This window comes from Lolium perenne, chromosome 7 (genome assembly GCF_019359855.2).
Source record: "Lolium perenne isolate Kyuss_39 chromosome 7, Kyuss_2.0, whole genome shotgun sequence".
In the NCBI taxonomy this organism is placed as follows: Eukaryota; Viridiplantae; Streptophyta; class Magnoliopsida; order Poales; family Poaceae; genus Lolium; species Lolium perenne.
The window spans coordinates 150,178,551-150,203,528 of NC_067250.2; the positions used below are offsets into that span (position 1 = coordinate 150,178,551).

Below are 24,978 nucleotides of genomic sequence, written 5' to 3' on the forward strand. Positions count from 1 at the left end.
GCATCGCCAGGGGTTATTGGCTTATTGAGAATATCCGAGCGATAACCGCATCTATGCTCGCTGCGCAACCATCTCTTCAGGTGACAGAGTTCCTCCGAGGAAGAATCTCGCGGGGTCGCTCCCGTGACATTGGAGATCCTTGGCGGGATGGCTGAGGGTCGGATTGGTTGGTTGCCCCTTCTGATCCAGGTTCTCCCAGCGCCGCTACGGTTGCAAGTACTTGCTTAGGCTGGGCGGAGTCGACTTCAGGCTGATCACCGAAACCGTACTCCCCTAGCTTGCGGTTGAACTCGTCAGTATCCATGGAGGGGGTATCTCCGGAAATTGGGCTCAGATTGCCCAAAATCGACTCTTCAACCGGAGTTTCGCTTTCTCCGACAAAGCTCACTCGATCCGGATCCGCGTCGTTTTCCGGTGCCTCTACTCGCTCAGGACCAGCTCCGTTTTCTTGAGGGGCGGTTCCGGCGGTATGGGCCAAGAAGTGTACGAAGTGGCACCTGCTTTTCTAACACCGGGAGACCTGTGCGGATCCGCATTGGTCTTCCACCGTTATTTCCGCTCAGGCGGATTGGGTGGGCTTTGGAATTTCCAGATCCGAGGCGGAATCTTCCTTGGGAAGCTCCTGCATCTCAGATCGGATCTTCGCGACTGCGTCCAGCTCTGCGGCGGTCGCGTCTGCGTTACTTACCAGTGGGTTTCCGTTGGAATCGACGGTTTCCCCGATGAAGATGTGTATGCCGCCAACTGGGACGATGGAGAGCTTGACAGGGTTTGTCCTAGCCGGAATCCAACACTCGTCCGGAGGGACGATCGGCAGATTTCCGGCGTAGAGGACGCGCCCCACAGCGATGGTGTCGTCGTAGCTTCCCATGGCGGAACCCTCCCGGTTCCGGCCTCCAGACGCCGCAGGCCCCACGGTGGGCGCCAACTGCCGTTGCCTAATCGACGGTACCCCGGAGGAGGGATCCTCACGAGGGGGAGAAGAAGTAGGGGCCATAGGGCGGAGTGCACACGGGACGGTGGTACGCGATTTACCCAGCTTCGGAACACCTGCACGATGACAGGGCCTACTGCTGCTTGTCTGGAATTATCTGGGCGCTTTCGCGATGTTACAATGGGTTGAGGTCTTGCCTCTAGGGCTCCCGGGATCCGGCTTATAAAGGCGCACGGATCTAGGGTTTACATGGAGAGTCCTACCCGGATACAGGTTACCTAACTACGGTACAATGTCTTGCCGTGTACGCCAAGGATCCGCCCTTCCATCTATGTCGTACCGGATCCGGGTCCCTTAATGGGCCTCCGTGGATCCGGGTTCCTCCTCAATGTCGGTTGGATCCGGCTTCCTGCTCCTGGGCTGGACATCTTCCGTCAGGATCAACAGTAACTGGGCCGCCCGATGGGCCACATGCCTCACCACCATCTGTGGGCCACCCGGGCTTGCCGGATCTAGGCACTGTCGATGGTACACCCATGAAGTATACCCACAACAGTGATGCACATGATGAACATGAAGTGGAAATCGAGATACAAACATACAAAACACACACACATGTACGCACATGCACGCACCCCCACACACACCCGCACGCTCATTAGTTGCCTTGGTAGACCGATTTACCAACTCAATAGAATCCGCAAGAAAGTGACCAAGGGCAGAGTTTCCTCGGGAAACATTGGCAAGCAAGAGGGTAGATTTCTAAGAGTAAATAGGTATCAAATGATTGAATCCAAAGGAAAGACCAAAACAATTAAGTTCACTCATATAATAGATCCAATCACAAGGGGGGTGGGGGGGGGGGGATTGGATAAAAATCTGTAGATCAAAGCCTAAGGAGAGGCCTTAATACGCATGAGGGATGAATAAAGCACATGCATGCCCTAGTTTTTTTTTAATCTTATCCCAATTCTAGTCCAAATCCCAGATTTAAGCCGAAAGGGCTATATATAGTGTTAAGTGTGAAGGGGTAAGTTATGATAATATTACAATGACAACATTACATTTTATGCATGCATGTAGGGAAAAACAGTCCGACCTTGGTGGTGCCATCCAGTCTTGCACCTGGTACTTCTCAGCTTCGTTAGGCGCTGGACTGTCTTGCTGTAGGCGTTGGATATTCTTGCTCAGAGTGTTGGGAAGTCTTGTCCCAACCAACTAAGTTGTTGGACACGTCCTGTCACATCTTGCGTGCGTGTTGGACAAGTTACATGATAGTCCTGTCTTGTGGGACAAGTTCCCGTATAATCTTGTACCTAAAGCTTGGTTTCTCTTTGCTTCTTTCCTTTTCTCCTCGTTTCCATCTTCGGTCTTTTTTGCTTCCATGCTTTCTTGTGGTGTTCCATTTGGCTCGTATCTAAGTATAAACAACACATTGAACGAAATAATATACCATCCAAAGAGGTATTAAAGTTACATGTGGAGAGGAGCGAGTTCACCTTATCTTGAAGTGCTTTGGCTCGTGGTCGAGTCATAGGTCCACTTAGGGAACTTGTAGTCCTTGACGAGGCGTCGTCCCTAGGACATGCTTTATCATCTTCTTTCCTAACTTCTTTCACCTTACTAGGGGTGTGTATCTCGAATGATCATAGTTTAGATACGTTTTTTTTATCCATGGGTAGCACCCAAACTATATCCGACTAGTAACTGGGAGGACATGGGTATGTCCTATGAATGTGTGGGTATACCCAAACCCTACCAGATAAGCTGACACCTTGGGGTGCTATCGACTCCCCCAAGCCATTAATATGATCTCTCGTCAAGTCCTCCAAGTAGTGCATTCCTACCCCCACACGAATACACCAGTTAGAGACCAGATAACAAATCCCCTTGTGTTCTCCCATCCCTACTAAAAAAACCTAGCTCAAAAAATATATAGTCTAACAATCTTAATAACTGATAACAATTGGTAGCGCAATCACTTGCACGAAGACATATGGTGCCGCTATCCCACGGGCCATGGGTAGAAACTAAAAATCCATGCACATACTATACTCTTGCCTGGAGGTATAGAACTCATGTGAGAGCCCAACTTTCCTTCTAGTTTCTTTGATTCCACCCGATGTTTCTTTTCCATTTGCTTCCAATAGTTTGACCTATCCAGAAAAATTGTGGGCCTACTAGCTGATTGTACCGGAACTACTCTTTAGTAAAGCTTTCACAATTCTATGCATAAATCCCCAGCCCTTTTTTTTTCATCTTGGATTTCAAGGTTATTATTTTGTGAGAGAAAAGAAAAGAAAAGATAGCGCTAGTCACAAAGAGTCCAATCTCTACCCTCCATGTAGCACCACTCATGGCAACCAATCTGAACCATCAAATCCAACACCTGCGCTGCGCTGCGCAACTTGACTTACCTTTCCTCTTCATCCCCGATCCCCCGCCCTTGTTCACGCTGCCCTCGTGCTCTGCCGTACCCAAGACCCAATCCAACCCTAAATTCGCTCCCGCAGCGCACTCCACCACCGCTGTGCCCTAGAGCTGCTCCCGTGCCGCAGCTCACCGCCACCGCCACCGTCACCGCCGGCGCCTCTACATATCCAACCCCTCCACCTCCTACGACGTCGCCGCCATCGCCTTTCCCCTTGCACCACCTCCTCCCGCCCCTCGTCCGCAGCCTTGGACATTGATTTTTCGGGTATGGCCGTATGAGCTTTTGGTCACCCCGTGATTGCTTAATTCCCAACTAACGTCCGCAAATTTCCAGTCTAGATCCTCCGCTGGACCTTGAGCCGCCGCGGAGATGGATCCGATGGACATCGTGGGCAAGTCCAAGGAGGACGTCTCCCTCCCCAAATGTAAGCTCCCTGCCTTGGATTGCCCCATGTATCTCGTATTTTGTTCCGTATTGGTGCCCAAAAAAAACTTCGATGCTGCCCTTCCTCCATGCGATAAGGTCCTGTTAACCCTAACCCTAATCAATACAGCTACGGGGCTGTGGTTTCCGTAGGCACTATGTATCTTATACAAAAAAAATCTACGCAGGGAGAAGTCGTTAACTGGCGTTTTTCCTATATCATGGACATGTTTCTAGGCGCATGCTTTTTTATAGAGATTCTCCTATGTTCACTGCCTTGCAATTAGATGTAGTTTCGTCTTTTTGACTTGTTAGTGGATCCTAGTGGCAAGAATTTGGTAATTCTGTTAATGAGTTATGGTTAATCAATGAGTTTGCTCTGGCGGGGGTTACTAGACTAGATGTGATTCCTGTACCAGCTTTTAAAAGGATTTTTTCTTTGTTTGCCGTGGTAGAAGGATACGTACTCAGTCCAACTAGGTTTAAGGTGTATATTCTGTCATGTCTATCAATATCCAGATGTTGTCGTGTTCCGTGCCACGCAGTGGCGGAGCCACGTTCAAGCAGTGTAGTCAATTGACTACACTGTTTTTTGGCAGCACAGGCTAAACGCATTCCAGAAATACTGAAAATTTTGTACAAATACATGTATTTGACTACACAGTTTCAAAATGACTACACATGGTTGCTGTGCTGGCTCCGCCACTGGTGCCACGTCGGAGTATCTTGATTGAAGTTGAAGGTTTTGCTACTTTCGTTGGTTTAAAGTGGGTGAAAAATGTTTCATCTGCGTTTTTTCTATCTAGATGATACGCAGATGGGAGCTTATAGTTGGCAAAGTTACACCTGTTTGTGTCCTTTTATGCTTTTTTTGTAAGAACTCATAGAAGAGCTATATATGTTTTGTAATTTTGATACATCTATCTAAGATACCTCATGATAAGTGTTGTTTATGTTGTGGATATTTGCCACCTTTTTCTGTGTGGCGCTACCAAACCTACATAATAATTAGTAAACTGCCCCAACTTTTGGGGAGAGTAATCAAGTAGAATCCTCAGATATAAATGGTTTCCTTGTTTTCTGAATGGAAACACTTTCCTCCTGTACGTGGGCTTGCTTATAGAATCTTAACTGATTGAACATTCTGCTTTCCGTTTCAGCAACAATGTTTAAGATCATTAAGGAGATGCTGCCACCTGATGTTCGAGTGGCAAGAGATACACAAGATCTTCTTGTTGAATGCTGTGTAGGTAAGAACTATATTATGGCTCCCATTTAGGTATATGGTATAACTTGTGTGTTCAATCCTGCAATATTTTCTCTTGAATAGCAGAGTATGGTTGGTGCGACCATCTTGCATTAATATTGTGGAGCCGGTGATGGTTCATCCACACACCCTCCACCAGTCCGAGTAGGGTATGTAGTCTGTCCGAGTCCGAGTTGGATTAGTATACCAGCAGTTAGCTGACTCGGTTTCCTATATCCTAGCTTTTATATATGTGTACCCAGCTTGTAATCAACACCAACACCAGACCATGAATCAGTGTTCAAACAGGCATGATATGGCAATCAGCCAAGTTGTGGACCTGTTGCTGCTAGGAATCGATCAATCGATCCTCCAGCTTTGTTTTTTTTACGTGTGTGTCCAATACTTCCATATGTAAAATTGAATGCCATTGTGATTAAAATAGAATGGTGATTGTCCTAAGGAGATTAAGAGGGTTAAGATACATAATCTACTGCATGTGCCATACAATAACATAGTAGGGCCAAACTTCTCTGTTCGTGTAAAACGTGGTTATTTCACCTGGTACAGTTTATAGTCCAGGTATTTTTGTCACTAAGTTCACCAAGGATGTTGGGTTAATATTTGCATATAGACTGTATCATTTTTTTGTATCGTCAAGCAGAAGATGCAAAGGCTGGATCTGATCTAACCGCTTGTATGAATATTCTTTACATATTCAGAGTTCATCAATCTTCTGTCTTCTGAATCCAATGACGTGTGCAGCCGGGAGGAGAAGAAAACTATTGCTCCTGAACATGTTATTAGGGCTTTACAGGTTTGCCTTCCTTTTTTTTCCTTTAATTTACGGTGCATGATTATATGAGTATATTTTATCATGCAAATAGCTACATGAATTGTTTTTTCTTATAATTGATGAAAATTTTGATTGTCCACCCCACTGAAGAACATGATTACATGAAAATCTCCTTTAAACTGTCATGATTTTATTGTTGTTCAATAATAACATCATTCCTATATGTTAGTTGTTTAATATAAAGGCACCTAATTTTTTGTGGGTTTCCATATAATCATTCAAGATTTAATACTCTACAACTTAAAGATAATGATAATTGTATGTCTGGGTATGGTGCGAAAGCTGAACATATACATTACATTTATTAATTATTGGTTTTCATGTGCTCTTATCTGAATGTGATCGTTTGCAAGTTGTGACTAAAATTTGAAAATAATTTTTCAGTTGAATATCTGGGTCACTGGGGACAGTTCACAGATCAAAATGGCAGATGATGTTTTTCCTGTATTTATTGCAGTTCTAGCTGCCATGACATAAACTGCAGAAAACCTGCTGAAAGCGCTCGTACTGTTTTTAAGAAAGGGAAAATTCAAAGGGCTAATGACACCTGTGTCATCCCCTTCTTTGCAGAATAGATATGTATTTACGTAATAGATATGCTCCAAGCACGAGTTATTGAAAAGATTAAATTGCAAATCTTTTGAAACACAAATCACCAGAGAAAAGGTCAAAGACTAGTTTACAAAACCAGAGCGAATGGCAGTTGGACTACAGAATCGGAACCAACGCCTTGTGCGGTCCAGTTTGCTTAAAAGACTATCCTGGAAAAAGCCCGGAAAAAATGACCTTGGTGAGGTGTGCTAGCTAGAAATTGAAACCATGACCTTGACCCAACTAGTGTGCTAGATCTCTACCAACTGGGTTGGACTCATTTTGTGTCCAAATCATCTAGTAAACGCTACTCCCTCTGTCACATAATATAAGATGTTACTAGAACCATTGTTATGGGACAGAGGGAGTATATTACTTGCTTCCCAAAGCATAGGAAGTCGTAACTTGTTCAAACAAGCATAAATATTTGTTGAACTAGATGATTCCCCACACGTTGCCGCGGAATTGGTGATTTGATTTCTAAATATTGCTTACAATATAAATTCATTCCATAAAATTTATGCACGAAAATACATTACTATATAAAAAGTTAAACATTAAACAATTAAATGTGATGGGATTAAAACCCACTTAGAATGCATTAATGCACGCTACATGGTGAAGAAGTTCTCTGTCCAGATCAGACGGGTCTTGGCAGACCAAGCTAGCAAATCGAATGGCTACAACAAATTAGATTATGGAGCTCATTGTGAGAGTAGAAAAACAGGTGCTCCATTAAAAAAGCTAGCGGTTTTGGCCTGCATTGAACTGGCTGAGCTGGTGGTCTGACCAGCAAACTAGCGAGCCAGTTGATTGACCTGTCCACTCACTGGTCCATTTTTTAAACTATGGTAAAAGCCACTGGTTTGCTAGCTAACCAGGTTTTCTTAGGCATAATTGAATCGTGAACCCAGGATTTTGATTCTGAACTTATTGGTGCTTGATCTCCCTTGAGAGTAATATTATTGCTGCTTCTAGCTGTCTATATTGTTGAAGAATTACTGTATTACTCACCTTCCCTAAAAAAAAATATTTTGGGTGAATAGGTTGGGATTTAAGCTGGTGCAAAATTCTCACATTTTCTCAATCTTCCTCTCTGCAGGATCTTGGCTTCAAGGAGTACATTGAAGAGGTTTACGCAGCCTACGAGCAGCACAAGCTTGATACTCTGGTTTGTACTGATCTGCACCGTAGACTGAATATTATGTTCTAACAAAGTGTCGGCCTAAAATATTCATCCTTCTCCTGTTAAACTGAATATTGACTTCTTTGGTAACATTTATCTCGAGTTACAGCAGGATATAATGCAGTTACGTTGTCCCAAAACATGTATAACAAGTTTGTACAAACTACAAAGAATGTGTTGAAAGCCCAAAAGAGGTAGCGACAGGTTAAACTTTTTAGCAAATTTAAGCCTAGCTAATAAGAAGCAAACAGATAGGAACATATGATTCGTGACACAGATTGTAAAGGTTAGAAATTCGGTTTTGCTATTTCTCACATAAAAGACCTGATCCAACTATTAGAATATCTTCAAGCGCATAACTTTGAGAAAATCTTGAACCGACAACTGTCAACTGGTTAACAAACTATTTTTTTAAAAACAAACTGAGCCATAGTCAGTGCATAAGAAATATGGGAATATTGCTGTTAGAAATTGACCAGGTGAGCACTAATGGACTAGCCCTATTATTATTTATAACACATAGAACGAACCCTATTTTCCTCAGTTGCCTTTTCTAACTAACGTTGGAGAATATACCGACTCTGGTATAATTATCTCTGCAGGACTCTCCAAAAGCAACCAAATTCACTGGCGTGGAGATGTCAGAAGAAGAAGCTGTTGCTGAACAACAGAGGATGTTTGCTGAAGCCCGTGCAAGGATGAAGAATGGGGCAACCAAATCAAAGGAGTCTGAAATAGAGCCACAGAACCAATCACAACAGTCTCTACAACCGCAAGTGCAGCTGTATCCTCAAGCACAACAGCCTCCACAGCCTCAAGTGCAGCTGCATCTCCCAGCACAACAGCCTGCACAACCTCAAGTGCAGCTGCATCTTCCACCACAGCATCCCCTGCAGTCTCAAGTGCAGCTGCATCCTCAACCTCAGCAGCTCCTGCAACCCCAAATGCAGCTGCATCTGCAGGCTCAACAGCAGCAACCTCTCCAACAGCCACACCAGCCCATGCAACCACTCCAGCTGCATCCTCACACTCAACCACAGCAACTACTGGAGCCTCAAGTGCAGGTCCATCCGCAGACCATGCAGCCTCAGTCTCAACCAGAGCAATCCCTGCAAACTCAACCACAGCTACACGTGCAAACACAACAGACTGCACCACTGCCCCTGCAACCTCAGCCACAGCAACCCCTAGAATCTCAACCCCAGCTCGATCTGCAGCCGGATCTACCAACGCAAGTGCCGGAGCAACCTCAACCCCAGGCGGAGCTGCTATCACACCCACAGGCGGAGCACGGCTTGGACAGTTCGTGACTCTGTGGTGTAGCCTCGGTACAAGTTCAAGATGGGGTGCTTAAAGACTATGTGCGCCTCCTGTTAGACTATGCTTTAGGTTTGCATGCTTCATGTACAATGTAAATCCAGTGTGATTTCAGTTATGGTGTCTAATAATCTGAAGCCCTCTAGTAACTGATGTACTTACCGTATTTGGATACCGTAATTCTGACTGTCGTCTGTAGCTTCATGGCATTTCCTGTGCTGTGTCAGAAATTTACTTAATTATCAGTGTAATCTCCTAACTTGACATTTCTCCATGGTGATAGTGAACTAGTAGTGATTGATTTCAGTGAGCTAATGCGTCTTGAATGCTAAGTGCCAGCGTGTGCACTCTGCAATGTCTAGTGTCTATCGGGTGCCAGTGGATACATGCTTCAGGCTTCTAAATCAGCTCTCGATTTCATCGGAGAAGTGATGCCAGGCGGTCAATACTCGCCCTTCTTCATCTAGCTAACTTGTCAAGACCAGTGTTAGGGTGTGTTCGGTTTGGGGATGGGAACCGTTCCACACCCAGAGTCCGTTCCTGCGTTCGGTTGCAAACTAGAATGGAATGAAGTGGTTCCTCCAAATAGAATATTCCCCCTAGATCTGGAATGAAGTGGTTCCTCCGATTCGGCCGGATGAGGTGGAACGGGTGACTATCACACGCTGATTAATTAAGCTTAGCAATAATTAACCAAGTTTAGCAATATTTAATCGAGTTTAGCACTACTTAATCAAGTTTACCAAATAATTAATCGAGTTTAGAATAATTAATCAGGTGACTATCTCACCATTTCATTCCATTCTCATCCTATTCTAAAATCGAACACAGGGATGAAACTGTTCCATGATAAATAGAAAATTCCAAACAGAACATAGGGATGGAACGGTTCCGTGAGAGTGGAATGAAATGGTTCCATTCTATTTCACCCCATCCAAAAAACAAACACACCCTTAGACTACAACATCCCCCCTGAGCCCTGCGCTCTGTGATCAGTCCTTGGAGAACATGATTTTCTTTTTATTCTTTTTGAGGAACCTACATCAGGAGAGACTCCTACTGCTCTTAATTTAAATATGTACAGCATAAGGGGGAAATTCGTCTTGGCTCCCGGGAGCATTTGCTCCCGAATTTTTGGGAAGCAAATTTTGTTTTTCAAAACTTTTCAAAAAATTCCGAAAAACATCATGCACGTACCTGATCATGACACACACCACCTTGTGAAATGTCGCTGCGAATTGTCATCGTATGCGTCCTGGGCAAAAATGACAAATTTCCAGATCTGAGATTCATATTTTTGGATCTCATGTGATGTCAGAAATTTGTCATTTTTGTGCAGGGTGCATACGAAGACATTTTGCAACGAAACTTTACACGGTGGTGCGTGCCATGGTCAGGTACGTGCATGATTTTTTTCAGAATTATTTGATAAATTCTCGATTTGTTTTAATTTTTTGAAAAAACCGGGAGCAAATGCTCCCGGGAGCCAAATCGCCGCTACATAAGGCCACAAGTCACAACATATCGAATATGTTCAATATCCCGACAGGCTGCTCTTTTTGCGAACCACGTGGCACGAGGTGCTAGCTTGGATCCAATCGTTCAGCCTCGTTTCCGTCATTGGGGGTGACTTTGTGAACGGGGGGCAGCTGGCCATCCACTCAGCCTCCAATGCAGCACTGGAACAGAATCTGTTTGTTTTCTAGGGTTTCGCTCCCGGCTCCGGCGATTGCGGAAACCAGATCACAGACCACGTTTGGTGACGGCGTTTCCATCGCCGCCGGCCCACCTCTCCCCGGCGCTCTACTTCCTCCCTCGCACCGGCCTGCCCCGCTCGGGCCATGGATGGGAAAGCGGTTGCGCTGAAGGAGACTTCCACTGGCCGATCTCCATCGGGCCAAGACCTGGCGATCGCGACGGGCGATCTGCCGAAGCACACGGCGTCCTCAAGCTCGGATCCACCGGAACCGGCAGCGGGCGATGGTGTGGCAGAGATGATGGGGAGGCTGCGGCTTACCTCGGAGGTCTTCGTCCTCAAGGATGGAGGTGATGAAGATCTTGGCTGCCCTGAGTGGGCTCTCGCCGGGAAGGTTCTGGCACCAAATGTTCTCCATATCAGTACGATCAAAGCCGCGCTCCGAGCAGCGTGGGGCAATCCGAAAGGTCTGGAGGTACGCTCTATGGGACCGAACCAGTTCATGGCCGAATTTGCAACCATAGCAGACAAATCTCGGGTACAAGAAGGTTCTCCCTGGCATGTAGGCAGGCATGCTGTTCTCCTTAATGAATTCGATCCCAGTTTACGGCCTACCGAGTACTGTTTTGAGGAGCTTGATGTGTGGGTTCGCATCCTGAATCTCCCGTATGGCCTCATGAACAATCAATGGGGGAAAGATCTGGCTGGTCGCATTGGCAAAGTGGGGAAGATGGACGTTGATGACAAGGGTCGTGCATGGGGTGATTATCTGAGGTTTCGAGCAGCTATAAAAATCAAGGAGCCTCTCATGCGCTGCGTCTCTGTCTTCTCCCAGAAGAGACAAACGACGGAGCATTATACTGTCATGTATGAGTGTCTCCCGACGTTTTGCTTCTCATGCGGATTATTGGGACATGCCTCAACTCTGTGTCCGAACCCAGCTGAGAGGGATGACGAGGGTTTTCTGCCATACCACGGGCCACGTCTTTGTGTGCCGGATGATCGTAAAAAGAAAGCACCTGGTGTGAACTCGGGTCAAAGTTCTTTCTCAAGTGACCAAGGCTCATGGCAAGGCAGTGGACGTAATGGTCCCAATATGCAGACGAACAAAAACCAGAAGGACAAAGAAGGTATCGGTGAGGCTACTTCACCAGTCAAACCGAAGAAATCTAGGCAGAGGAAACCTTCGACAGGCGATGTCAATGCAAGGAAAACGGCTGCTGGGATGAAAGGAGAGGCCCCGAGAGGGCTGGGACGGAAGGTGTATAAACGCAAGGCACCAGCTGCGGCGCCGCCATGCACCGACCTGGTGGTGGCTGTTCCTTCTGGCGGGTCTGATGGCGCCCTGCCCCTGGTGCCCACCACCCATCTAGCCACTGAGGATGGTGGAGAAGAGCTAGTGGCGGACTCAAACAAGAAACACAAACCAGATGCTTTCGCAGCATCTTCTCGATCGGCGGATCTAGCGGCGACTGCAGAGCAGTCCCGCCCGACGCAATGAGTATTTTATGCTGGAACTGCCGAGGTCTGGGGTCGGACTCGGTGGTTGGCGAGCTCCGCTGGCTTGTGCGGACCTTTCGACCCTCCTTCCTCTTCTTGTCAGAGACGAAGATGAAGGACACTAGAGCCCAGAATTTCATGTGGTCTCTAGGTTTCTCTGGCAGTTTTGCGGTCAGCAGTGTGGGTCAGAGTGGTGGCCTCGCACTTTTCTGGTTGCCGCAGTTCACAGTATCGCTCAAGGGTTTCAATTCACACTTTATCGATGTGGTTGTTTCATCGGAGAAAGCGACTGCGTGGCGGGCAACCTTTGTATATGGCGAGCCTCGACGAGATCAACGTCATGAATTCTGGGACTTACTGCGGCGGCTACGGTCGGAACGGGAGGGACCATGGATTTGTTGCGGTGATTTCAACGAAGCCCTTAGCCAAGATGAGCACATTGGGGTGCGTGATAGATCAGAGGCACATATGTCATTGTTCCGTGAGTGTCTGGATGATTGTGGTCTAGTGGACTTGGGCTTCTCGGGTCCCAAATTTACATGGAATAACAGACAATCTGCCGATGATCATGTCAAAGTTCGTCTTGATCGAGCTGTTGCAAATGGGGATTTTAGGGCTCTCTTTGATGATTGTAACGTTGAGAACCTCATTACGACAACCTCTGATCATTTAGCCATTCTTATTAACCTCTCTAAGCTAAATGATACTTCCTCAAAGACCCCAGTTCAGCAGGGTTTTCGGTTTGAAGCTGCATGGCTGAGAGCGCCAGACTACAGAGAGGTTATGGAGAAGGCGTGGACCGAGAAGGCCGGAGGTGATAAGTCGCTGCAAGCAACCTGGTCTACTCTTCATCAAGTCGCTGGATCCCTGCAAGACTGGAGCCGTGAGGCTTTCGGTGCTATACGCCGGAAAATTCAGAAAATTGAAAGGCGTCTGAAGTACCTGCGGATGGAGGCTTCGGATGTTTCTGTTCCTGTGATCCGCCAACTAGAGAAGGACCTTTGCGAACTTTTCGAGCGCGAAGAGGTTATGGCGCGCCAGCGGTCTCGTGTCGAGTGGCTTCGTGAAGGGGACCGGAACACGGCTTTCTTCCATGCACGAGCCACTGCACGTAAGCGAGCCAACAGGATCAAGTCTCTGAAACGAGATGATGGTTCTATTTGCAATGACCAGGCGGGCATCAAAGGTATGGTACAACAGTTTTATGGGAATTTATTTACTTCTGAACCAACTCTGGCCACCGATGCTGTTATTGATGCTATCCCTTGCAAAGTATCCGCTGAGATGAACGCAGATTTGACCAAGGCATACACTGATGAAGAGATCAGAACTGCTTTATTTCAGATGGGTCCTACTAAAGCGCCCGGCCCGGATGGATTCCCGGCGCTGTTCTATCAAATCCACTGGGATTTTCTCAAAGAGGAGATTTGCGGGGCTGTTAGGAGTTTCTTGGATGGGAGTCCATTGCCGGATGGGCTTTGTGATTCCGTCATTGTTTTGATTCCAAAGGTGACTAATCCTGAACATCTAAAGAATTTCCGTCCGATCAGCCTCTGTAATGTGCTTTACAAGATTGCCTCAAAGGTTCTGGCAAATCGACTGAAGCTTATTCTGCCGATGATCATTTCTGAAAATCAAAGCGCTTTTGTTCCTGGCCGTTTAATTACGGATAATGCACTGATTGCTTATGAGAGTCTTCACACAATCAGGAAACAAAGATCCAAGCAGCCCTTCTTTGCTCTCAAAGTGGATATGATGAAGGCTTATGATAGGGTCGAGTGGAATTACCTGTTGAGTTGCCTCCAAAAACTTGGTTTTGCTCAGTCATGGATTGATACTGTCATGAGGTGCGTCACGACGGTCAGATATGCAGTCCGAGTAAATGGAGAGCTCACGGATCCTGTTATTCCCTCGAGGGGAATTCGACAAGGGGATCCTATAAGCCCCTACCTCTTTCTTTTATGCACGGAAGGATTATCCTGTCTTCTGCAACAACGGGAGGCCCGAGGAGAACTACAAGGCTTATGTAATGGTAGACTCGGACCCCCTATATCTCACTTACTGTTCACAGATGACAGCATGTTCTTTGCCCGTTCTGATAGAAGGAGTGTAGATGCTTTGCACAGTACTCTGGAGACATACTGTGAGAGATCGGGCCAGAAGGTCAACCTCGATAAATCTTCGATTTTCTTTGGAGATCATTGCCCTGTATCTGTCAAAGGGGCTGTTATGCAGAAGTTGGGAGTACATTCAGAAGCCTTGCAAGAACGGTATCTGGGCATGCCAACTGAAGTGGGACGCTCTCCTACCCGTACTTTCAACTTTTTGCATGGCTGCATGTGGAAGCATTTGAATGAGTGGTCTGATAGGCCGGCGTCCAGGGCCGGCAAGGAGACCCTCCTCAAATAGGTTATCCAGGCCATTCCAACTTTTGTGATGAGCTGCTTTGAGATCCCCGTTGCAAACTGTGATTCGATGCGTAAAACAATTGCCAACCATTGGTGGGGGATGGAAAATGGGAAGCGGAAGCTTCACTGGCGATCTTGGGAGTGGCTGTCTACTCCTAAAGCTCTTGGAGGAATGGGCTTTCGGGACTTATCTCTGTTTAACCAGGCGATGCTGGGACGACAATGTTGGCGCCTTCTAACAGATCAAACATCTCTATGTGCTAGGGTTTTAAAGGCAAGATATTACCCAGATTGTGACTTCTGGGATGCTCCAAAACCCCGGTCCTCGTCATACACGTGGCGCAGCATACTATTTGGCATGGAGCTTCTGAAGAAAGGCGTTCGTTGGGGTATTGGCGATGGGAAGAAGACAAGGATCCTCTCTGATAATTGGATTCCTGGATTTCCTCCTCCGACTCTTCGAACCCTAGTTCCCCTTGATGTTGATCTGACGGTGGACTTCCTTTTTCATGAAGACTCAAGGTTGTGGGATGCTGATTTGATCCGTAGTTTGTTCCCTGACAATATATGCTCCAAGATTCTTCAGGTTCCGATCAGCCGACATGGCGGCGAGGACTTTGTATCGTGGCCTTTCTCACGGTTTGGCACATACACTGTTCGGTCTGCCTATCACCTTGCTCGGGAAGAACAATTTGCCTCTGATCGCAGCCGTGCGGGTCGTGGTTCATCGTCTGCTGTGGGAGATAACTCAAAGCTTTGGAAGAAATTATGGCACGGAATAGCTCCTGGGAAGATGAAAATCACAACATGGAGATTTGCTCATGATTGTTTACCTTGTGGCCATCAGCTCCAGAAGTGTCATATTCCGGCCTCCTCCCTATGCATTTTCTGCGGACAACATGGGACCGTCGAGCATGCCCTCTTGTTCTGCCAATTTGCAGGTGAGGTGTGGAAGGAAATCAAAACCGAGTTCAATGTTCATCTAAAGCGCAGGGGGTTTGTTTCAGCGCGGACATGGGTTCTTGATTTCTTCGACCGCTGTTCGGACGTGGAGGCCACAGTTGTGATGGTTGTTCTGTGGCACATTTGGGATGCACGGAACAAGGCCCGGGAAGGTGATACTCTGGTGCATCCACGAACTACTGCGGCCAAGGCGAAGGCTTATATCGAGATGATTTTAAACAATTTATACAAGACAGCTCCTACCTACAGGTGTGAGTCCTCCTCATCCAGGGCCAAATGGACTCCACCGCCAGAAGGTACTGTTCTTATCAATGTTGATGCTGCCATTTTCGCGACGTCCAGACGAATGGGAGCAGGCGTGGTCGCTCATAACCATGATGGGTCGTTCCTTGCCGCTTGCGGCGAGCGATACGATGAGGTCGTCGTGCCAGAGATTGCGGAAGCCATCGCTGTTCGGCGTGCACTCTTGTTTGCCCAGGAGGAGGAATTCTCCAAGATCATCATCGCTTCGGACTGCCTCTCGGTGATCCAACGCATTAAATTAGGGGAGGTTGATCGCTCCTTGTGCGGGCCTGTCATTGAAGATATCAAGCTGATGTCCAGAGGTTTTGGTTCCTGTGAATTTTGCCATGTCTACCGTATTACAAATGTCGCTGCTCACTTACTAGCCAAGGAGTGTGAGTCCTTTGAGAGTAGTGTGTGGCGTTCTGTTGCTCCCGTGTGTATAAGGGATGCACTTTGTAATGACATTATGATGATTTGATCAATAAAGTGCATTACTATAAAAAAAAAAGCCTCCAATGCAGCAACGAAGGACACATCTTATGTGGCTTAGCGCATTTCCAACGTGGCGACCCAACGGACGTGTTGGTTCGTTCGTTTTATATTGTTTGGGTGGCTGCACGGACAACGGCTCGCGTCCGCGTGTCCGTTTGGGTCGTATGCTCTGTCCAACACAGCGACCCAAAAAACCACCACGTGGTTCGTCTTCCCTAGGCGGCGCTGCGCTATGGCATGTCTCGACGGGACAACAATGGTGAACAGGAGAACGCGCGGAAAAGTTTTCGCGCGCACCAGGGTTCCCGTGCGCGCGAAAAAGCCAAGGGCACGCGCTCGCGCCCAAGTTTCCCGCCAAGGCCGCCGGCTATAAAAGATGGCGCACGCGGCCTCGTAGATCTCACCCGCCCCACCATCCTTTCCCCCTCTACCTTCTTCGGCGCCATCGCCATGCCGCGCACCCTGCAGACCACGTGGGCCAAGCTCTCCCTCGCCGCCCGCGCCAAGTTCCCGCGGACGAAGGAGGAGGAGCGGCAGGACACGAGGTGGGTCGCCGACGACGAGGCGATTCGCGTCGCGGCCGTGGGGGTAGCGAAGAAGGCAGAGGACGCGGAGCTGGTGGAAGCGGCCGCAGACGGCTAGCACGATGGCCTTCGACGGCTAGTACGAGGCCGCGGAGGAGGGATCATGATAGGGCAAAGGTGGCCGATCTTTCGATGAGACGTGGATAGATCGATTTGTTGGTGGAGTTCGTGCTTGACGATCCGACTACACGTGCAAAGCTCGTGCGCCAATGCAATCGCTAGGACAATCTCCGGGAGTTACTGATCTTACGGATGCACGATCAGTCTGACCAGCGAGGGTCTTAATTCCTACCTGAAATCGAGAACAAGTAAGAACTAATATTGCAATCAGAATATTGCGGATGAAAGATGAAAGCTTTATTGAAAAAGGTGGGATTCCGAATAGTTGGTCTTATTCTGGACGTTGGCCTCAAAAGAAGTATACGAGAGTTGAAGCAATGGCTAACTTTTAATCTAATCAAAATCCGAGTCTAAACGTGACGGCTATGGGGGTATTTAAGGAGCAAAAGGTGGGGTTTCGGCCAACCATACGTATGGTGGCCGAACCAAACCATAGAAGGCCTTTCCCCCTTCAATACGGACTCTAAAAGGTGGCTGTCTTAATTCCTGCGAAGATGACATGGGCCTGGCCCAAAACTAAAGGTGACGCAACACCATATTATGCTATAGACGAAATTATGAAGTGTGGATCTCTATATGTGTTATCACCAGAATTTGACCGAGTCAGAGGTGGGCCGCGATCAAGATGGACTTGAAGATATATATGTAGAAGAAATACGTGAATCGGCCTTACATGCAAAGTTTGGGCTAGTTTGCCCTTGTATCTGTAACATATTAGATTACGTGTCGGTTTAGGAGTTAGAGTTTTACCCGTGCACGGTTAGGTGCACGCCTGAATTAGAAAGTCCCTTGGACTATAAATATGTATCTAGGGTTTATGGAATAAACAACAACACACGTTCAATCAAACAAATCAATCTCGGCGCATCGCCAACTCCTTCGTCTCGAGGGTTTCTACCGGTAAGCGACATGCTGCCTAGATCGCATCTTGCGATCTAGGCAGCACAAGCTCCACGTTGTTCATGCGTTGCTCGTACTGAAGCCTTGTTGATGGCGAGCAACGTAGTTATCATAGATGTGTTAGGGTTAGCATAGTTCTTCGCGTAACATGCTATCGTAGTGCAACCCTTGCATGTCTAGCCGCCCTCACACCTATCTTAGGTGTGGGGGCGGCACCCCGCTTGATCATTATTTAGTAGATCTGATCCGTTACGATTGCTCCTTGTTCTACAAGGATTAGTTTAATATCTGCAATAGTTAGGCCTTACAAAGGGGGGGAGGATCCAGCGGCACGTAGGGTGTCGTTCGCTAGTCCTAAACAGGATGTTCCGGGGATCAACTTCGTGTTGGTTTTTAGGCCTTGTTTAGGATCGGCTTACGATCACCGTGCGTGGCCGCGAGGCCCAACCTGGAGTAGGATGATCCGATTATGCGGTGAAAACCCTAAATCATCGTAGATCTAATTAGCTTTATCTTGATCAAGCAGGACCACCATATATTCGTGCACCCCGTACGAATCATGGGTGGATCGGCTCCTTGAGCCGATTCACAGGATAACCTGAGAGCCGATCGAGGCTCGTATTTAATGTTTACGTGTATGCCATGCAGGAAACTAAGCGAGGCATCTCCATCACCTTCCTGACCAGGTATAGGTCAGGTGGCACGCCCTTGCATCAGCATCGGGTGTGTGACCAGAAGGCTTTACGGGCCGTCGCTCGGAGGGACCTCAGCCAGCCGCAGCTCTAGGTTGTTCCCGGCTCTACCGTGTTGACCGTCGCTGCCCGCCGGTGGGTTTTGACAGTCAACACATTCTGGCACGCCCGGTGGGACAAGCTTCTACATCAACCACATCGCCATCTACATCTGAGATGGCGGACGGCACGCCAGTCACCTACGAGGAGCTGCCCGACGAGCTCAAGAAGAGGTATGACGAGATCAAAGTCACCCTCGAAGCCGACCTCATCGGCTCTTTTCGGAGAACCCGTTCCCATGGCATCAGATGGAAGGGGTTCTCACCGCAAGGTGCACTCGATGGGATAGACCTCTCTGCCCCGTCGGAGGAACGCACCAGGTCCCTGCGGCAGGAGATCAACTACTTGGTGGCTCACTCGCTACACCGTCACTCTGAGAACCTGGTCAACACGTTGGAGCGTGTCGCTCTTCGCGTGATCCAGGAGATCATGAGGCACCAGTACTCGCCGTCAGGACCAGCTCTCGGGACGCATCAAGGAGAGTTGCCACTCCAGTCCCGTCCACCGCTGCCATTTGCGTTGGCAGCACCAGAAGTGCCGGCTACACCGGCATTCGTCGTCTACAAGATTGGTGGTGACCCTAGTGACTACCAGTTCTTGCCCGAGGCGCCTAAGGAGATCCCTCACGGGTACGCGTGCACGTATGTGCCAGATTGTGGCAACTGGGCACTCACAAACCAGGCCACAACATCAGGAACTTCTGGGAAAACAGGAGGAACGTCGCCGACGAGCTTGAGAAGCGCACGTGGCTAACTAAGTACGCCACCCCGACGAACCTCCAGAGCTCAGCTCCCCAGTTGGCTCAGAGCTGGAAAAGCAAACATGGCTGGCTAAGTACGCCACCCCGGCGAATCTTCAGAGTTCAACTCCTGCAGCCAGCACAGCGGATCAGATCAGTATCATACTGAGAGACCAGTTCGGCATGGTGCCGAAAAGGAGGGCAATCGGCTATTCCAAGCCGTACCCCGACGACTACGAGATGATCCCGCTACCGCCCAAATATCGGCTCCCTGATTTCTCCAAATTCAGTGGATCAGATGGTTCCAGCTCCATCGAGCACGTCGGCCGATATTTGGCGCAACTAGGACCGGCTTCAGTGTCGGATCAGCTACGCGTGAGGCTCTTCTCACAGTCCCTCACGGGATCGGCTTTCGGGTGGTACACCTCGTTGCCACCGGACTCCATCCGGACTTGGAAGCAGTTGGAAGAGCAGTTCCATATGCAGTACCATTCAGAGGCTTCCGAGTCTGGCATTGCCGATCTAGCACAACTACGTCAGAAGCGCGGAGAAACTGTGACAGAATACATCCAGCGCTTCAGGAATCTTAGGAACCGATGTTATTCGGTTCGTATAACTGAAAAAGAAGCAGTCGAGTTGGCAGTAGCAGGCCTTGCAACACAGCTCAAGGACATGGCCTCCCAAGCAGATTATCCCTCACTGACGCACATGGTTCAGAAACTGTCAGCATATGAACAGCGCCACCCGGACCTGTACCAAGACAAGTTCAAGCGTGCAGTAGTCCTGGTCGATGCAGAGGAAGACGAAGTTCCTGCGGGAGACCAAGAGGTAGCAAGGCTGAATGGACTCGGGGAGGAACCCCTGTGTCCTGCAAATGGGTAAAGCCACCAGGCCCACCCAGGGGATTTGATTTTGACGTGACCAAGACTGAGCAAATCTTCGACCTCCTGCTCAAGGAGAAACAGTTGATGATTCCTGAAGGTCTCAAATTCCCCACGGTGCAAGAGCTGAACGGAAAGCCATACTGCAAATGGCACAACTCGCTCTCCCATGCCACCAACGACTGCAGGGTATGGCGTCAGCACATCCAAGCGGCGATAGAAAAAGGGCGTCTAATTTTCAACCAGTACGCCATGAAGGTCGACACCCAGCCCTTTCCCGCCGTTAACATGGTGGAGTGCACTTACCCTGAAGGTTGCCAGCCAGGATCCTCGTTCAGCATCAACATGGTAGGACCTGGGAACCACTCTGGCAAAGATGGAGACGAGGGCAGCTGCTCTCGTAGCAAGGACACAGAGGAGGCCGCTCCACGCGATCGGCTCTGTCATGATGGCAAGCGCTACGTCACAGAGGGAGAAGTGAAGAACATGAGATATCAGCGACCCCTCTCTGATCACCTCCTCAACAAGTATGTGAGTCAGTATGACCAACGCCGACGATCCACCGATGATGATGAAGGAGATCGTCTGGCTAGAGAAGCCAGAAGACATCGTCGGCACGATCGCGATGAGGAGGAGCACGAGCGCCGTGCCACGGAAAAATCAAGGGAGCAAGATGACGACGCCAGGCACTGGGACTGCCCCTTCTTCAGACACTGCTGGGATTCAGGAATGAGCCGATTGCCCACAATCGGCAATTGCCCAGAATGCAACCAGAAGAAGAAGGAGGCAGCCAACGTGTCTGTGTTCAGGCGCTTAGGGCCTCTCCCGCCACAAAGCAAACGTGCTGAGTCCCCTCGGTGGGCAGATCTCGAGGATTCCGAAGACGAGGGACAAGAAGAGGAAGAAGACAGGTACCACCGTCCAAGGTGGTGCCCTGACGGACTCAGCCGTTCACAAAAGCGCAGGGTTCAGCGATTGCGCGGCCTGGAGGAAGCCGAAAGGTTATACCTGCATACCTTAAGGAAGGCACGACCTGATCTGGCTGCGAAGGTTCAGCGAACCCTGGACGAAGAGGGTCGTCCACGGAGAATGGAGTGGCGCCCCAAGCAAAGGAGAGCCGATGATGAAGCATCGGCTGGTACAAACATGGTGTTCATCCTCCCTTCGGAGTTCAGTGCTCCAGGATTAGACGAGGTACCCGTGGCACAACTTGACTGCGGCCCACGGCCGGTTATCTTTGAGAAGCCACGAGAAAAGAGCTACAGACATCTGAAGGCCCTGTACTTGCGAGGATATATCGATGGGAGGCCTGTAAATAAGATGCTGGTGGACACCGGAGCGGCAGTCAACATCATGCCGTACTCTATGCTACGTCGGCTGGGACGCTCTAGCTCAGATCTAATCAGGACCAACGTGACATTGAGCGATTTCAACGGCCAAGCGTCTGATGCACAAGGTGTTCTGAACGTGGATCTGACCGTAGGAAGGAAAACTATCCCTACAACGTTCTTCATCGTCGATAGCACGAGCACTTATGCTGTTCTGCTAGGAAGAGATTGGATCCACGCCAACTGCTGCATTCCCTCCACGATGCACCAATGCATAATACAGTGGGATGGAGATGAGGTAGAGGTCGTCCAGGCCGATGACTCAGCCGAAATTTCAACGGCTGGCATGAACGCATGGGAAGCAGCAGGCCAAGAACCCCTCTCGTATCAATTTGGACGATCATGAGCGCATCGACGTGACGAAGGGAAGGGTTAAGTTGGTTTTATCCACTGGCCTGACCATGTAGCTGAAGCGAAGCGATGATCAAACATGGCGAGGCTGATCCCTGTGATCGGCCCCAAAAATCTTTGAAGGGACATTACAGAACCTTCAGTCAATGCTTCAATCATCATGGAGGCCGATCCCAGCAATCGGCCAAAATTATCCTCACCATATGTTCTGCTTGTGTTCATCCTTGATCCTATCAGGAGCCGACGTGCGAATTACAGAGCCGATATCTGCCATTCCCTGACAGAATCGGCTCGGGGGGCACCTAAACACGATGAACATGGGAACAGGCGCAGGAGGACATGTGTGCAGCGAAATATTGGGGCCGATAGTAGAAAATCGGCCAGTAAAATTTTTTTTTTTGGACAGCCGATGCAAGGGCATCGACTTTAGAATTGAGAAGCAGCCGATGCGCAGCCATCGACTCTAGTGAAATTATGCGAGGTTTACCGAGTCTCCACCAAATCCAGGCCAACTGTGGTGCAAAGGGGTTGTCGGTTTTCTAAGGAGGAAAGGTGATCGGCTTTGGTGCGTCCTCTCTGACATTCTCGCCTCGAGTAAGGCTCGGGGGGCAGCAGGCCTGGTAGATGCTCTGTTTAGGGGCCGATTGGGGTACCATCGGCTGATCTTTCGTCACAACCTTCTTCACAGATGATGAGTGCTAAAGAAGACCATGAGGTTTGGTTGGAAGAATTCAAAGGCTTCCCTGAAGATTCTACATTATCCACCAGATTTCAAAATCATCAGTTGAAGGGAGAATTGTAAAGGACTGATGCGTTGCTATCGGCTCATTACGCATTGGCAAAGGGGGCGAATCGGCAAGGTCAGTATGAGAGGGAATCGGCTAAATTAAGCTCAAAGGAAATCGGCAAAATCAAATTGGGGAAAAGTTCTTCATTGATAGGCGAGATTTCTTACATAAAGAGCTGATTGCTCTCAAAAGGAAATACTAGGGGATACATTGCCCCATCTACTGCTGCTGGCCCTATACTAGAGGTCCTATCTACGGGCCGTCACTGCCCTCGTCGTCGCCGTCGTCGCCGCTGTCGGCGCTGCTCCCGACGGGCTCGTTGTCGCTCCAGTGGCCGCCGACCGGACCCTCATTGTCCTCATCTTCCTCGTCAGCGTCATCGTCGCTGTCGAAGTCGCTGAGGTTGCCCGGCCAGGGGCAGAAACGCTTGGCCGGCGGCTCGTCGGAGGAGGTGTCGTCCTCCTCCTCCTCCTCCTCTTCTTCCTCCTCCTCCTCTTCAGGAGAGGTGAAGTCGCAGGAGAAGCGATCATCGTCGCTCTCCTCCTCCGTTTCCCCGACGGCGAGGAAGCGGAGGTCGCTCTCCCCGTCGGTCAGGGACTTGTCGTCCTCTGACCAGATGGAGAAGTCGTGGCTAGACTCCTCCCCGGCCGCAATGGCGCGGCGGGTGTTGGCCGCGTGGACCTCCGCCGGGTTGTACTCCGGCGTTGGCTCACGGGACGTGGAGGACTGGCTGGAAAGATCCGATGGAGCAGAGGAGGAAGAAGACATGGTGGCGCAGGAGGGCTTTTGGAGTGCTAATGCGAAGGAGATGCAGAGGAGAACTGTTCATAGCGGTGAAATAAAAGGGGATATAGTGGAAATTCAATGCCACAGCAGTTTCCGAGGAAGTGGTGCCTAAAGAAAAAAAAAACTGCCAGGTCACGCGGAGAAGTTGAGAAGGCAAGGCATCATGATGAAGGATACTGCAACGGTTCTGCCACGACATGACCCGACGAAGGAAAGCAGAGTGATTTTGGAATTACCAATTCCAAAACCAGGGGGGCATGTGTTATCACCAGAATTTGACCGAGTCAGAGGTGGGCCGCGATCAAGATGGACTTGAAGATATATATGTAGAAGAAATACGTGAATCGGCCTTACATGCAAAGTTTGGGCTAGTTTGCCCTTGTATCTGTAACATATTAGATTACGTGTCGGTTTAGGAGTTAGAGTTTTACCCGTGCACGGTTAGGTGCACGCCTGAATTAGAAAGTCCCTTGGACTATAAATATGTATCTAGGGTTTATGGAATAAACAACAACACACGTTCAACCAAACAAATCAATCTCGGCGCATCGCCAACTCCTTCGTCTCGAGGGTTTCTACCGGTAAGCGACATGCTGCCTAGATCGCATCTTGCGATCTAGGCAGCACAAGCTCCACGTTGTTCATGCGTTGCTCGTACTGAAGCCTTGTTGATGGCGAGCAACGTAGTTATCATAGATGTGTTAGGGTTAGCATAGTTCTTCGCGTAACATGCTATCGTAGTGCAACCCTTGCATGTCTAGCCGCCCTCACACCTATCTTAGGTGTGGGGGCGGCACCCCGCTTGATCATTATTTAGTAGATCTGATCCGTTACGATTGCTCCTTGTTCTACAAGGATTAGTTTAATATCTGCAATAGTTAGGCCTTACAAAGGGGGGGAGGATCCAGCGGCACGTAGGGTGTCGTTCGCTAGTCCTAAACAGGATGTTCCGGGGATCAACTTCGTGTTGGTTTTTAGGCCTTGTTTAGGATCGGCTTACGATCACCGTGCGTGGCCGCGAGGCCCAACCTGGAGTAGGATGATCCGATTATGCGGTGAAAACCCTAAATCGTCGTAGATCTAATTAGCTTTATCTTGATCAAGCAGGACCACCATATATTCGTGCACCCCGTACGAATCATGGGTGGATCGGCTCCTTGAGCCGATTCACAGGATAACCTGAGAGCCGATCGAGGCTCGTATTTAATGTTTACGTGTATGCCATGCAGGAAACTAAGCGAGGCATCTCCATCACCTTCCTGACCAGGTATAGGTCAGGTGGCACGCCCTTGCATCAGCATCGGGTGTGTGACCAGAAG

The 24,978-nt window shown here is 48.9% G+C and overlaps 1 protein-coding gene across 1 annotated transcript; it reads left to right on the plus strand.

Moving 5' to 3' along the window:
* Window positions 1-3,337: 3,337 nt before the first annotated feature.
* On the plus strand, window positions 3,338-9,297 carry LOC127300889 (uncharacterized). The gene is made up of 6 exons (XM_051331085.1): window positions 3,338-3,632; window positions 3,702-3,792; window positions 4,952-5,041; window positions 5,760-5,854; window positions 7,587-7,655; window positions 8,273-9,297. Exons 2-6 carry the CDS (start codon window positions 3,738-3,740, stop codon window positions 8,978-8,980), a joined length of 1,017 nt encoding a protein of 338 aa, XP_051187045.1. The 5' UTR covers window positions 3,338-3,632; window positions 3,702-3,737; the 3' UTR covers window positions 8,981-9,297.
* The last annotated feature ends 15,681 nt before the right edge of the window (window positions 9,298-24,978 follow it).

Excerpts from the sequence above, each read along its gene's own strand:
- LOC127300889 (XM_051331085.1), top strand. The coding sequence starts at position 3,738 with ATGGATCCGATGGACATCGTGGGCAAGTCCAAGGAGGACGTCTCCCTC. Across the intron at positions 5,042-5,759 it reads TCTTGTTGAATGCTGTGTAG|AGTTCATCAATCTTCTGTCT; the intron begins GTAAGAACTATA and ends TTACATATTCAG. Across the intron at positions 5,855-7,586 it reads ATGTTATTAGGGCTTTACAG|GATCTTGGCTTCAAGGAGTA; the intron begins GTTTGCCTTCCT and ends TCCTCTCTGCAG.